Here is a 15,863-nt window from a genome sequence, read left to right on the forward strand (position 1 = left end):
GCTAGGTACTAATTTATTTACTGTTACATACATTAATTAATCTTCTTTTTACCAATATATAGGTACCTATATTACGAAAAATTAAAAATTATTGATATACTTCAAAAAATGTCCATGCATATGCAAAACGCTAAGAAAAAAACTCAGGAAGAAATGCGACGTTTGATGCTGGAACGAAAAAACAAAGATAAAAAACCCCAGAAAATAAATAATCCTCTTGCTAAGTATAATAACCTAGGCCAACTTACGTGTATTCTATGTTCATCTATAGTACGTTCTGAGAATGTTTGGCAAGTCCATCTAAACAGTAAACAACACAGGGAAAACATTGAGAAAGCAAAGAAATTAAAGGAGTTAACAAATAACTTCACTGAGGGCAAAATCAAAAGGCCTGGGCCTCCTATAAGTGATGCACCCCAAGAGAAAAAGCCAAAAGGTATTTTAAAGAATGCAGGTACACCAATACCTGTGGTAGCAGCAAAGCCTAAGAATAATGCACCAACTATTTACTCATATCACGAAGAGGAAATAAAAAGAGTAAACCTGGATGCAGTACTAAGTAAAGAAGGCAAAGTCAAAGGTAATTAGTTATTGAAAGCTACTTTTAAATTCAAATATGTATATGATCATTTACTCATTATTAAAGTAATTATACATTATTTACTTTTAAAATTAATAAATTCATGTTATTTATATAAATCATTAATAATAAACTAAAAATAATAAACAATGCTGCTTTCAGGAAAGTTAGGTGATACTCAAAATGAATCTAGTACATCGCAAGAAGATCAGGAATCTAAAGTACAAGATATTAATGCACCTATTCCTGAGGGATTTTTTGATGATCCAATTCTTGATGCCAAGGTAGGTACAAATTACTTGAGCTTATTGGTATTTTAATTTAGTAGAACACTTTCCTTTTAATTCTTAATCCTAACTTAACCTAATACTGTCCTATCCGAGTCCCAGAGACGTATTATAATTGCTTTGTTTAAACTAAATTTCTTTATTTAGTTGTACGGTAATTTTACAGATAAAATATGAAATCATTACTTTTTCTTTAAAAGACATGTTAGAAATAGGGTTGTTTACTAGTGTAGCAAGCAAGATTGAAATAATTAATATTATAATATGAATCTTTATTAATCCTTATAACTTCAAAGTATAAAATGCTTGTAAAGTCAACACTACTTATTAGGTAATTATTCACCATAACTATTTTACTTAACTTTTAATAATAATAATATGTAATAGTCTATTACATATTATTTAAAGTTAAGTGATATGGCAAAATTAAGCGTTTTTAAAGTAATTAATAATATTAGGTATTTTATTCACCATACAACTGGTTAAAAGCATCATGTATCTGCTCTATCATATCAGTTGCCAACATACTTCTGCCTTTCAATTTAAATGCTTTTTCATTGCAAAGTCTTACTAGAGCAGATGAAGCATAGCATGCAAACGAGGATGCAGATAGTTTGCTGTCACTGCCTTTGTCTATTGGTAATTTGTTGCCATTCAGTAAACACCAATATAGAAATACTGCAAGGGAACCAGAGAGCAAATCCCCTTGGCCCCCACACCTTCGAGCTGAACCCCCAACACTTGACTGCCACTGTAGAGAAGCATCTGGGCTTAAAACTTCATCATTCTCTCCCTTTTTCAAAACTGTGGTGTATTTACTGGATTTGTGTAGGTCTGATATACCACCAGTATTTTGGATGAGCCTCTCAAATTCTATTTTGTTTGGAGTTAAAATTATTGGAGAGGAGAAATCCTTGATCAGTGCAGGCTGTTGAGTGATGAGAAAGAGACCATCAGCATCAATGACTAAAGGTATTTTCTTCTCCTTTATAATTCCAATAAGTTGTGACACTGTTTCGAATGTTTTGTCAGCTCTTCCCAAACCAGGGCCGATAACAATAGCATGTAATCTATCTAGCCAAGGTGAAATCTCACTTATGGCATCCTTGTGATCAAGCAGTGGATGAACAATCAGTTCTGGGCTATATGACTTTATTATTGGGGCTGACGATGCTGAACAGAAAACATGAACTAAATCTGCTCCAACCTAAAACAAGGACACCAGATTTTATGTTCAATTTTAGTTTCTTTACATCATAATGTTTTATAAAGTATAACTTATAATATTAAGTTATAACTTTATAAGTACTGATTTACCTTAAGTGCGCTTATTGCCGCAAAATAAGGTGCACCGGTGTATTCTAATGAGCCGCCGACAATACCTATTCTGCCGGCTTGACCTTTGTGGCTGCTACCCGATAGCGGCGGAATACACGAATTGATTAAAGCTAACATAGTTTTTCTCTCCAAAATGTTCATTTTGCCACTAAAAGTACGTTACGATTCCGGGTTGTGTTTTCTTGTTGTAATATTTTATTTTGTTGTAATGTAGAAAACTAATAGTTATTGCTTTTAAAACTTACTACCGCACCGTAAGATACAGGCTACAAAATTCTACATAAATCATAAATATTGTAAACAATTTGGACTTACAAGTTTCACTGTCATTCTCAGCTGTCAAACAGCTGATAATGACAGCTATAAAAGTGACAAGGGACCTTTTTTAATATGGCAATATGGTTAAATAAACCCATTGGCAGGTAATTAATTACACGCATCAATATTATCACGATAATATTGATGGTGTAATAGGCAGAATCGCAGTATCACAGCAAGAAAGTCATGACAGGTATTTTTTTTACGTCCGTGATGACTGGCGGGAAATTTTTTAAATGAAATAAAAAATAAGAACTTTATTCATTCGAGATAAAAATGTGCAAGGTGACAATATTTAAAATGTAATAAGCGTTCTCTGTGAAAATACAAAGAAATATAAATAAATAAAAAATATAAGTAATCGGTTTTTACTCAATGGTTTCGATTCCTATTACTAACACCCAACTCCCACCAAGACCCTCACCACTTTTATTTTAACTTTGATGTCAATAATTTATATTTTAAGAAACCTGTACATTTGTTATAATTATATAGTTTAAAATCAGGGCGAGCGAAGCGAGAAAGAAATTTTCAGGTAGTGGGATACCACAACCTTTAAATTTTGTGGTACTGTCATGTCTATTGATTTGTGCTTTATTTATATTATGTAGAATATGTGATCATCAGTCAGCCAAGGTGACTGACGACGCGAAGAGCCCTCACAAAGCTCGGCTTTTAGCTAGTTATCGTTTTAGCAATAAACAAAAAATGATTTCTTTTAGGCTAGAAATATCGAATACAAAGATCCAATAGAAGAAGAATGGGAGAAATTCCAAAAGGAAATCAAAAATGAAACAAGCACCTCTGCAGAAATTATTGCGGGCGAACAAGAAGAAGCTACAGCTGAAAGACAAATAGATGAAATTGATGAACAAATTAGAAATTGGTCCAGGTACACATTTTATTTTAATGTGTTAAAACTTAACGCCTTTATAAACAACCTTCTCTGCTTTCTTTCTTTTGTATACTTTAATTCAACAGTGAATAATTTATTCATGTGTAATTTTTCCAGAGTTTTAGATTTAGAACTCAAAAAAGAAGAAACCAAGAAAAAAATTCAAGATGTAGAAATGGCTAGTGGAAATAATGATGATAATGATTCAGATAATGAAGCAGATTTGGATGAATTTCTGGATTGGCGAGCGAAAAAGTCCTACTCATAACGCAAAATATATTACAACATAACATTATTATTGCGTAACATAGTATAACGTATTTTAATAAACTACATTCAATTATTACTTTTATTCATAAAGTTAATATACCTAGCGGAATAGAGAAACAAAGGCCTGAACAAGCGAGATGTCACTATCAGTAACACTTCATCTGTTTGACGTCCAGTCGGCACTTATCGGCACGTTGACAATTTTTTTTTTATGAAATCAAGGGGCAAACGAGCAAACGGGTCACCTGATGGAAAGCAACTTCCGTCGCCCATGAACACTCGCAGCATCAGAAGAGCTGCAGGTGCGTTGCCGGCCTTTTAAGAGGGAATAGGGTAATAGGGGAGGGTAGGGATGGGAAGGGAAGGGAAAGGAATAGGGGAGGGTAGGGAAGGGAATAGGGTAGGGGATTGGGCCTCCGGTAAACTCACTCACTCGGCGAAACAAAGCGCTGTTTCACGCCGGTTTTCTGTGAGAACGTGGTATTTCTCCGGGCAAGCCGGCCCATTCGTGCCGAAGCATGGCTCTCCCACGAATCCCACTCCCACGTATATTTCTTAGAAAGATGCTTGTGTAAGTGTATACGTAAACAATTTTTTACACAGACGTAAATCAATTTCGGTTCTATTTGACAGCTCGAGATTGTTGCTCTATTCCGCTAGGTATATTAACTTTATGCTCTTATTTAGTTTATTTATACAAAATACACGTTCTTCCTAATTTTTTTAATTATGTTTTGCGTCAGCAATGCGTAAGGCTAAGTCGCGAGTAGCGCGGCAGCCGCGCGACAAAGAGCGAGTACAGGCAAGCGCGCGCCTAACGCGCGCTTCAAAACGCCCAGTGTGTACCAGCTCTTAATGTCGGAGCAGAGGGCGCTCAATGCTCATATAAGTAAATAATCTGACCTTAATCCGACATGTACAGTATGCCAGAATAAGAACAGAAACGTTGTGTTCATTCAAATCATTGGGTCCCTTACTCAAAGGTTAAAAACGAGACACGATCACAAATTTATATCGTTTTCGGCATCTGAACTTCCTCGGGGCAGGGTGGGCCGAATGGATACTGAAATAGCCGAACAAACCACAAATCACGTGGACTTAGTAGTTAGTACTAGTGCAATACGTAGTTTACGTTCTTAATTAAAGCGCCCTACTCACGGTGTAGGAGTGGGGATGACCCTTAATTGCATCCTTAATTGTGATGTGTGTAGGTATGCAGGGGCAATTTAGAGGATTGGCCCTGCGGCAGGGCGGCAGGGGCGCGAGACCATCCTTGATCCCTAAGTCGTCCCTGCCGTCGCTGCGTGGGGGCAATTTCTCAGTCAGTTTCAACAAGTCTCAGGAATCATTGTTGTTGACATCAATAATTGTGGTGATATGATACAACTAAATTTCAAATCCTCGTAGGTTTGTCCACTGGCCAAAAACCGGAGCGTAGCTATTAATCGTTATCTAGCGCTTTCGGCATTCCGCATCAATGTATTTTTTTTTTCTATAAATGGTGCCACCATTGCAAGAAGCTCTTCAAAAGAGTCAAAATACATCAAAAGTTATTGAAGTCATCTACTTCCCGTTCTTTTATAATATTCATGTGCCATAACTCACTTCTTTTCAGTAGCCAATTCTTCACCCAGTAGGTATCTCCTTTTCCTTTTTTTTGAGGTAGCACCACAGAAAGCACCAAGGCTACTCCAATCTTTTGATCGGTCGATAATACGGATGCCATTCTCAAAACGTGTGCTCAGCTCAGCTTCACGGAAACACTGCACGGCAGGCAAGTGTGTAGAGATACTCCCGATATCACCACAACCGCCATGCACCCTAGATTGCCCCTACGGCAGGTGTGTGAGTAGCGCTCTTAAAACTTCGGCTATTTCTGTATACTGTCCACGGAGTTAATACTAAGTGGCCCACCCTGCCCCTATATATATATATATATATATATATATATATATATATATATATATATATATATATATATATATATATATATATATATATATATATATATATATATATATATATATATATATATATATATATATATATATATATATATATATATATATATATATATATATATATATATATATATATATATATATATATATATATATCTATGGTTATGGTTATTTGACACATGGCCACCCTAATATACGACTGTCAACTGTCATTCGTAATTTTACTCTGTGATTCGTAATGATTTGATAAACACAAAACAAAAACGCCGGAATCAGAAAAATAAAATTATTCTGAGTACTTAATATTGTAACAAAGCTAAAGACAAATTTGGGGTATATTTACTGCGTTTTTTAATAATTTTCTATATCTCTCTAACTACTATAAATTTCATTAAACATGAACTCCGAAAACTATGATCAGCATTTTGATCAATACAAAAGCATAATTACGAATTTGAAAGACGCGGAAGTGAAAATACCCATACTAAATGATCTGAAATCATTCTTTGAAGCAACACCGGGCAACGATGTGGTCAAAATCATTAGGAAATTGGGATTAGCGACCCTGGTATATTGCCTTGATACTACTGACAAGTATGTATATTTATGAAAATTATGCGCATTTTTTCAAGAAAACACCTTTTAATTCATGAAAATATGTTGGCATTAACTGTTGTAGGGCCGTTATCGATCTTACAACTGAAGTATTGAAGAAATGCTTTGAAAAGTTTGATGGAGGAGACATTATTCAAAGCTATCCAACTTATTTTATGTACCTGTTGCGTCATGAAGCAGTATGTGTACAGGAACTCGCTGTTATGGAGGTAAATAGTGGGTCTACATTTCTTTCTTTAAAACATCATTGTTTAAAAAAAAGTCTAATCTGGTGCCCCTTGTAATCCGACATGGCTATTACTGGCTTTAGAATTTAGGTAAGTACATAAACATTATTTTGCCCAATCTTTATGAAGTGACGTATTTTTTTTGTGACAATGCATGCAACGGTTACGCTTACAGCTTGCTGATAAGTACCTAGCTAGGAAAATGATTTGTAGTTCAGATAAAGCCTTTGGTACATATTGTAATGTGGAAAAATGTATGGAGAACACTATAATCCGACACGGCCGTGCAAAACGTTTGTCGGATCAACTGTAAAAGGAAACTGAGATACCTTTATATTATTTTATTATATAAGAATCTTAACAAGTTTTTTTTTTTTTTTATTCAAATTTTTTGACGAGGCTTAAAAATGCACTTGGCGTGTATGCCAGCCTCATAGTATTATTCAAAATTAGTTTAAATTTAATCATTAAACTATAATGCGACCCTTCATTGACAATAGATAGAACCTGATTAAAAGTTTTTCTTTATTTGCAGGTCCACAAAGCCTTAACCAAGGTGGCTTACCCTCTGCGTCTGCCACAATTCATTGACGTGTTTGTGGCTGTGGCGCAGTTGGTTTGCCACAAGGATGTAGGTTTGGCAAACAAAGCTATAATGGTGACATCCATTTTAGAGCCAGAAGCCTACCCGAAAGTTTTGGAAGAGATGAAAATTGGGTTAGATTACCCTGCTAGTTTGAGATGTAACCTTATTGAGGTTCTTATTATTTTTGATAAACTTTACCACTTACGCACTATAGTAATACTCAAAGGCCACATCACTTATTTGAGTGATAATAATTTAACTTAAAACAATACTTTATTTACTTTTATATGTGCACTATCAATAAACTCGCTGATTATTATTTATCAAATTATAGAAACAAGTAGCTGTCCCGGTGAACTTTGTGTCACTTTAAAACCTTCCCTGGACTTTTACGAATATTTTAAGACTAAAATTAGCCCTATCCGTTCAGCCGTTTTCGAGTTTTAGCGTGACTAACACAATTGAAAATCCGTTTTTATATATATAGATGATATTCCATTTTAAGGTAATAATCAACATATCAGCCAAGTCTGCAGAGCTGTTCCAGTTATGTGTTGAACATGAGTACATAAGCTACATGATATCAGAGTTGAACACTGAAGACTTCCTGTACCAGATAAACATATTGGAGCTGCTAGCCCAATTGGCAATCAAGCCATATGGCATAAACTATCTAGTTGAATGTGGGGCAATACAGAAAATTGTTGGACTTATTGAAGATCTGGAACGCAACCCATTGAAGAACCTTCTGGTTCCAGGTCAATACTCTTATTAAATATCTACTTCCTACTTCTTTGATCTTTTTGATTAAATTCATGGTCTCAATAGAGCTTTAGAACACCGGATATCATGTAAAGTGTTTGTCGCAGATGGTTATAGTTGTCTTAAGGTGCTGGTTCGCAGCTGGCGACATGAAGCGGCGGCAGACAACGTGTCGTCGCGACACTACTATTATAATCACAGAAAACCGGCGTGAAACAGCGCTTCCGCTGTGTTTTGCCGAGTAAGTAAGTTTACCGGAGGCCCAGTCCCCTACCCTTTTCCTTTCCCTACCCTCCCCTATTTCCTCCCGTACCCTCCCCTATTCCCTTCCCTACCCTCCCCTATTACCCCTTAGAAGGCCGGCAACGCACCTGCAGCTCTGCTGATGCTGCGAGTGTCCATGGGCGACGGAAGTTGCTTTCCATCAGGTGACCCGTTTGCTCGTTTGCCCCCTTATTTCATTACAAAAAAAAAAAAATATAATCACAGAAAACCGGCGTGAAACAGCGCTTCCGCTGTGTTTTGCCGAGTAAGTAAGTTTACCGGAGGCCCAGTCCCCTACCCTTTTCCTTTCCCTACCCTCCCCTATTTCCTCCCGTACCCTCCCCTATTCCCTTCCCTACCCTCCCCTATTACCCCTTAGAAGGCCGGCAACGCACCTGCAGCTCTTCTGATGCTGCGAGTGTCCATGGGCGACGGAAGTTGCTTTCCATCAGGTGACCCGTTTGCTCGTTTGCCCCCTTATTTCATTAAAAAAAAAAAAAAATTCTATGTATTTCTATGAAAAGTGTCACTAGCTGCAGAGGGTATTTCATACAAATACATAGAAACCAGTAGTGTCGCGACGACACGTCGTCTGCTGCCGCCTCATGTAGTCGGCTTCCAACTTGTACCTTTATGCTTACTCAAACTTAAAAAGAAGTTAATGCTATTTTAAAATTTTGAAGATACAAAAATGTTGACAAAACTGTGATCATCTTAAGCACAGTAGAGTAGTGGAAATGTGTAGGCTGGTTTAAATAAAATAAAAGCCATCAGTGTTGTACACTGCTGTTTTATCCAAATACTTTATTTCAGGTTACATGAGGTTCTTTGGGTCTATTGCATACCACTATCCCAAGGATGTACTTGAGAAGTACCCCATACTTACGGACTTATTGTTCAATGCCATAGAATCAAATGAACAAGTGATTCTACTTATTGCTCTTGATACACTTGGATTTATTGGAGCTACACATGAAGGGAAGATGTCTTTGGCTGCTTTGGGTTGGTTACAATAGTTTTTTTTAACTCCAAGTTGCTGAAATATGTTTGATATAGTAGCACATCTAAGGGTCAGTCCATTTTGTAACGTGGCGCGGCATTCCGATGCGATGCATTTTTAAATGAGCTATAGAAAACTGAACTTAGTTCACTACACAAGAATATACTTTTTAAAATTTATAACATCATATTGCAATGTGAACTGACCCTAATGCGCTTTTTTCGTGTAATACTTCCATTTTAAAAAGTGCGTGCTGTGTCGCGTCACGTTATTATTCAATCGTCGCTGTGGTGTGGACTTATTAGCTATTACGTCCTTGTAAAAATAAATAAGCATTGCAATTTGTATTTTACAGGGAGCTCATTCCAAGTGGCTGTTGATAGAGTGTGCAAGTATATCAGAAACAGTTCTTCAGTAGTGAAGGTCCGAGCGACACATTGCTTATCAAGTCTCATCGCTATTGATAGAGACCCAAATAAAAAAACAGAAAATGTCGACCAAAGGATCACGTTAATGACGCGAGAATGGTTCAGATGTTTGAAACAACAGAATGAATCGATAGAATATCTTTTTGAGTTATGCAAAAATCCCTTTTCAGACATCAAACTTGCAGGCTTTGCTCTACTTGATGCTATTTGCCAACATAATTGGGGGCAAGAAATGATTGCTGGTGCTGCAGGTAATACATAATTTTTTTGTTTTCTTTTTCATTATTTTCAGGTTTCACACACAATAAGTATATTTTAACTCCCAATGTAAAACAGTTTATAACACTGATAAATTGCAAAGCCTCAAAATAAATAGTATGCATAATAATATATGTCATAAAAAACTTAGAAGTTGTGAAGACTGTGGTATATTATCACTGATTTTACACCTTTAACATTGTTACAATCATTATGATATTATAAGCCAATACTAGGGTATGTTAGTAATGTTTAAAACAATGTTAACTTATTAAATGAATTTTGGTTAAGATTTTAAAACATGGTTAAGATTTAGGTCAATGCTAATGCTTATAACAATGTTAACTTAATAAATGAAAAAATAAATACATTTTAAAAACTTTATATTTACTGAAAAATAACTTAAAAACTATCAAGTATATTGATAAAACGAGATCTCGAAACTTAAGTGGCCCTTGTAAATTGTCTTGTTGTTTCTTATATCAAAACTGGCTAGATTTCATAAGCTACAAGTTTTGAAAATGGATAAATTTTATCAATTAGCAATAAACAGATACGCTGTTTAATTTCTTAGTTTACAATTTTAAGATTGCTTTTTAAAAATCCATGTGTCCAGCACAATTAGGCGTTTTTCCTTTAGCCGGCAAGGCGTCGGCGCCGTCGCCGGGGTAACAAGCTTCCAAGGCCAGCTAATAGAAAAATGCCCATTCATGTTACACAAATAATATTATGCAAACTACATTTTGAAAATTATCTATTTGTATTAAAAACAAATCTCAGCTAAAATTATTATTTACAGGTTTCATAGAATATCTCTTAGATCGTCCTGGAGGATTCTCAAAAGAAGAAAAAGAAGCTAAATTCGACGTCATCAAAAAGCTGGCAACATCAACGGTGTTTGATGCTAACATTGTAGCAAGGTGCCAGGTGTATGTTGACCAGGGACCATTATTTAAAGATACCATAATGGAAGTAGCCTACGAAGAAAGCGATTAAAATGTTTTACTTCTTCCTCTTATTTTTGGTGCCAGCCTCCTTTGTTGCCTTCCGCTTCGTTGCCTTTGATTTCCCGCCATACTTCTCAGCAAGACTGTCAATTAAGGAATCCATTTGTTTAGCTCTGGACTCCTGCCTTTCTTTTATCATCAGTTCCAAGCTGTTTGATTCTGAAAATACAAAGTCAAATTTTATTAAATAAAAAAAATATTGTGTTGTTTATAAACAAGGCAATAACAAAACTGTGCCAACCTGAATTTAAGCCCATCGATTTTTGTATTTCCTCTGCTTCTTTAGCCTCTCTATTCTCTTTGGCATGTCTTTTCTGTCTTTTCCTGGCTGGTTCATGTGTAAATATTTTGTAAGCAGGAATCTCACCCTGTTCTATCATTTCCTAAAATAATATATTCCATAAATTGTACTTAAATGTTTTGATTAAATCAAATTATTCAAACAAAATAGTGAAAATTATATCAGTGTTTGTTAAAAACTTGCATCCTCGGCGTTATATTTACTACATACATTTTTGTAGATAAAACTATTATATATTGAATGATGGTAATAATATGAGAATTTAATGTATAACATTACATTTTAAATGTGATTTGCTGTAACAACTATTTATCAATACAAATATAAAGTCTTACAACAAAAAATTGTGTTTTATGTATAGCAGTCCCCAACCTACGAATAATAAAAACTATGGAAACGTAACTCCCATACTTCAAGTATTTTGAATTTCGTTCGTTTTCGCACATTGACTTATGACAATGGCTACGAAACACTAACATTCAAATTTAGGAAATAAAGCTTTTGACAATGATTGTCACTTGTATAAAAACACAAAATTGTGTAACAAATACATGCATAAAGTGTGCATGTATTCGGGTCACATTTTGTAGACTCGTGGACAAAATTTTTGATAGTTACTCTTCCATTGTTTTTATTATTCGTAGACTGCGACATTCCTTTTAGATTAAAAAGATGTAATAGTGGTGTTCCAGTCACATAATTCCTATTCCTATTTGACATAACTAATTGTTATAGAGTCAACTTGAAGCAATAGCTTAGTTGCCCCACAAAAAGTGTGTGGCTGCTTTCTGAGTTTTTTAGTTTATATATCCACTTTCACTATTAATTGTTTGATACAAATCAACAACAATGGCATCAAAAAGATGAACTCTCACTAAACCTAAGAAATTGGGAGTGAGTAAATCAGGGGCTAGAACATGTATGTTTTTTTTATTTAAAGACTTGTAAAGAAACTTACAGTCAGGATGCCTCTTAATCTCGGTTCCTGTTCAGATCTGGCAAACTGTACTCTGTCAACGATGATGTCCATATCTCCTTTACCAGCTAAATATGCTTTTTTTAAATCTTTCCTCTCTTCTTCAGATCCTTAATAGAAAGAAAAACAATAACATTTTAAAAAAGAAATGGACCAAGGAAAATTATATTCTAATTAGATAATTATTTTCTAACTAGAAGTTGCTGTCTGTTGCGTCAAAACATGCTTATCACCCGGAAACGGTACATTTTTCCAGGATAAAAATTATCCTATGTCCTTTCTTGGAACTCGAAAGTATCTCCATAAAAGTGTGTGTGCCATACCAAATTTCAGCAAAATTTGGTATGGCACACACACTTTTGTGTTTATAATATTATATAGTATGGAAGTATGGATGAGGAACATTATCTACCATCTTATATAAAATAATTTGATCTTCATCAATTGCTTACCCATGTATTCCTTTTCATATGCTCTGATATCTTCATCTGTTATCTTTTTAAATAATAGCCTCCAATAAATAGTCCAATCTTTGTCTTGTACAACATTGTAATCATCATCATCAACCGTTTTAGTTTCATCGTAAAGCGCTCTCTTTTCTTTATCACTAAGAATTGCATGGACACTTCCTAGTACCTTGAACTTTTCAGTTGCCTCTAGTTTTTCGTCCTCATTCACTCTATCCGGGTGAACTTTAAGAGATAGCTTGTGGTATGCCTTTTTAACTGAAATTGAATATCAAAATTGAGAAACAATCTGTAAGGAAAAGTGATAGATACTTTTAAAAAAGGATTTGCTAAAAAATTACAAACCTTCTTTGTCATTAGCACTTTCTGAAATTTGTAGCACTTCATACAAATTTGGCGTATCGAAATATTTTTCACACAATTCTAATAAGCCCATTTTGATATATATTTATGTTTCTGTATTTTGTTTGCTATAATTTTAATGAACTTTGAAAACGTAAACGAACAGAAAATTTATCGCGGCAAATTTGACATTCATTAACACTGACAGTTAGTCATATTTTTTTCTTATTATGGCACTTCGGCTATGTAACCATGGCCAGTGTCAAGTATTATAATTTATGGCGGGAAAACAGTATTGTTGCATACAATTTTCAGCATCGTTTCTTTATATCGTCAGGTCAAAAGTCTAGTCAAAGTCGAAGTAAAAAGTCAATACAGTCAGGAGTCAAGTCGGTCGATTCAGTAAAGTGGTAGACGCTTTACTGAAACTTTCGATGGAGTTTTGGACGGAACACAAAATAGCTCGTTTCTGGATATTGCATCACTTTCTTAAACTTGTGAACGATAATGAATATCTAATGGATAATATCCTACCAATATAACACATTAAAAACCCCATTAACACAATTTCAGGAAAATAATACAAAAACACAACATCACTCTTTCACATTCCCGACAAAAACTCAGGTAGTCATGACAATGACAAGTGACATTTTTTTTATTGAAATGGTGCTGTGGCTATGTAGTCATTGCTAGTGTCAAGTAAAAGGCGGGAAAAAATCTTGCAGCGAGCGCTATTTACAATGAAACTTAAACATATCTATTATATCGTCGTATCCTACGATAAGGGCGCTGTTGCAAAAACCCTACTTTACAGGAGAAGGTTTTTTGTGTTTATTTCAAAATATTGTTAGACAACTTTTGGAAATTAATTATGAAATTATCGCACAACTACGTAGCGGTTGCTATGAAATTTTGAATGAGACGTTTAATTTGATATTTCGGGTAGATTTGTCCCTTATTTCTTTTTTCGGCGGAGTAAAATAAGTCTCATCAGACACTAAGTAACGTTATGCCTTTTTTGTGCGGATTCAACGGGGTCTTAAGAGCATTTATGTCTTTTTAGTGATCATTATCAAAGAATTTCCTTTTTAAAACCACATTGAAAAATCGGTCAAGTACGAGTTGTACTCGCGCATGAAGGGTTCCGTACCATTCCATACCATACAGTAAAAATACCCAAAAATGTGTGTTTTTTGTATGAGGGCCCCCCGTAATTTTTAATTTATTTTAATTTTGTCGTCAATTATTATTAAAGTATACCTAAGTACAACGGAATATTTCAAAAGCTAACCTGTTGCTATTATTGACATGGAGCAAAAAATAGAAAAAAAATCACGTTTGTTATATGGGAGCCCACTTAAATATTTAATTTTTTTTTTCAGTATTTATTGTTATAGTGGCAGAAGATATACTCAATCTGTGAAAAAATCTTGAGATAGAGCCTGGAGACAGACGGACGGACAGACAGACATCGAAGTTATTAATAGGGTCCCGTCTTTACCCTTTGGGTACGTAAACCAAAAAAAAAACCAATATAAATAGGCATAAAGAAGAAAATGTACATTAAATTAATAATATGGAACGTTTTATAATATTAATTCTCAACCCTTCAGGGTTGAGAACCAATAGTTATTGTGATTGCTTTCAAGCAATCACATCCTTCAACTTGTCAAAATCCTACTAATATTATAAAGGCGAAAGTTTGTTTGGATGTATAGATGTGTGGATGTATGGATGTTTGTTACTCTTTCACGCAAAAACTACTGAACGGATTTTAATGAAACTTTACAATAATATAGCATAAACATCAGAATAACACATAGGCCATAAGGCATAATTTTAACCGACTTTCAAAATGGGAGAGGCGTTATGTTCGTTTTCTTATATTCAACGATTACTCCGCCGTTTGTTAACCGATTTTCAAAATTTTTCTTTTGATATATAGGGTATCATCCCAATTTGGTATTATATTCACAAAAGTGGTGATCTGATGAAGGATCCATAAGTAATCGAGGGAACTCCTCAAAACTTATAGGGAAACATGTGGTGACTTCGGTTTCGTGAGAAGTATTCTAAGCATATGCTACCAACAAGTAAGATTTTGCACCGAGATATACCTGGTATACCGTGGTTCGGAAGGTGCTGAGAGAACTCCCGATTCTTTATAGATATATAAGTTTGGGAGTTTCGGCATTGTTTTAAGAACAGAAAGCATATGCTACTATGCAAATTACATTCATCATCATCATCACTACCATATTATACCATTTCATAGTCTTTTAGATCGAGACTCGAGTTTGTCAAGCGATAATTTAAAAAAATCTATACCCACCTAATATTATAAACCTGAAGAGTATGTTTGCTTGAACGCGTCAATCTCAGGAACTACAGGTCCGATTTAAAAACTTATCTCAGTGTTATGATATATGATAGATTATTTATCGAGTAAGACTATAGGTTATATTATATTATCACGCTAAGACTAATACGACCGAAGAAACTCAGGAAAATGTGGAAAAAACGGGCGAAATATTTTTTATGGGAAAATGTACGTTTTCTTTAAAATTCCTAATTTACGCGGGCGAAGCCGCGCGGGACATCTAGTAAAACATATTATAACGTGATAAGACTTTACAATTTTATGCCAGTTATTTTAAATTACCAAATAACATTATAACTAACGAATAGTTACTCTGACTATTATAATATTGGTTAACTTTTATGACAATTAGATTATCCAAGAGCCAGCGATAGACAGATTTTTGTCATTTTATAAAAGCTGAAAGTTTTACTGTATGAACAAACAGCAACTATAGAATTTCGATCGCGTTTAGGAGGTATCCAGTTTTGAAGGTCTACCTAGCCTTCGATACAATGTAAAGCGCTTTTTTTCTTACTTCTTTCGGAAATGTAGGAATCTCATATCAGACACCCTTAATTATTCCCTAAAATGCCAAAAGTATTACACTTTAAGGTGG

At 34.8% G+C, this 15,863-nt stretch overlaps 3 protein-coding genes across 3 annotated transcripts in view; 1 reads left to right on the forward strand and 2 right to left on the reverse strand.

Moving 5' to 3' along the window:
• Window positions 1-10,957, forward strand: LOC121727275 (26S proteasome non-ATPase regulatory subunit 5-like). Its single transcript, XM_042115004.1, has 10 exons — window positions 1-580; window positions 743-864; window positions 3,246-3,415; window positions 3,536-3,673; window positions 6,329-6,473; window positions 7,027-7,248; window positions 7,583-7,835; window positions 8,917-9,105; window positions 9,459-9,782; window positions 10,589-10,957. Exons 1-10 carry the CDS (start codon window positions 109-111, stop codon window positions 10,783-10,785), a joined length of 2,232 nt encoding a protein of 743 aa, XP_041970938.1. The 5' UTR covers window positions 1-108; the 3' UTR covers window positions 10,786-10,957.
• Window positions 1,294-2,515, reverse strand: LOC121727272 (ATP-dependent (S)-NAD(P)H-hydrate dehydratase). Its single transcript, XM_042115001.1, has 2 exons — window positions 2,185-2,515; window positions 1,294-2,074 (listed from the first exon to the last, which is right to left on the reverse strand). The coding sequence occupies exons 1-2, from the start codon at window positions 2,344-2,346 to the stop codon at window positions 1,331-1,333; spliced, it is 906 nt and encodes a 301-aa protein (XP_041970935.1). The 5' UTR covers window positions 2,347-2,515; the 3' UTR covers window positions 1,294-1,330.
• Window positions 10,792-15,863, reverse strand: part of LOC121727274 (dnaJ homolog subfamily C member 9) — a 17,561-nt gene continuing 12,489 nt past the window's right edge. The window contains exons 2-6 of the mRNA XM_042115003.1: window positions 12,886-12,982; window positions 12,526-12,798; window positions 12,056-12,183; window positions 11,038-11,179; window positions 10,792-10,955 (exon numbers count right to left, since the gene is read on the reverse strand). Of these exons, the coding sequence (XP_041970937.1) occupies window positions 10,792-10,955; window positions 11,038-11,179; window positions 12,056-12,183; window positions 12,526-12,798; window positions 12,886-12,976 (798 nt within the window). The 5' untranslated portion in view covers window positions 12,977-12,982. The remainder of the gene's footprint in view (window positions 10,956-11,037; window positions 11,180-12,055; window positions 12,184-12,525; window positions 12,799-12,885; window positions 12,983-15,863) is intronic.

The sequence above is a fragment of the Aricia agestis genome, chromosome 5 (genome assembly GCF_905147365.1).
Source record: "Aricia agestis chromosome 5, ilAriAges1.1, whole genome shotgun sequence".
Classification (NCBI taxonomy): Eukaryota; Metazoa; Arthropoda; class Insecta; order Lepidoptera; family Lycaenidae; genus Aricia; species Aricia agestis.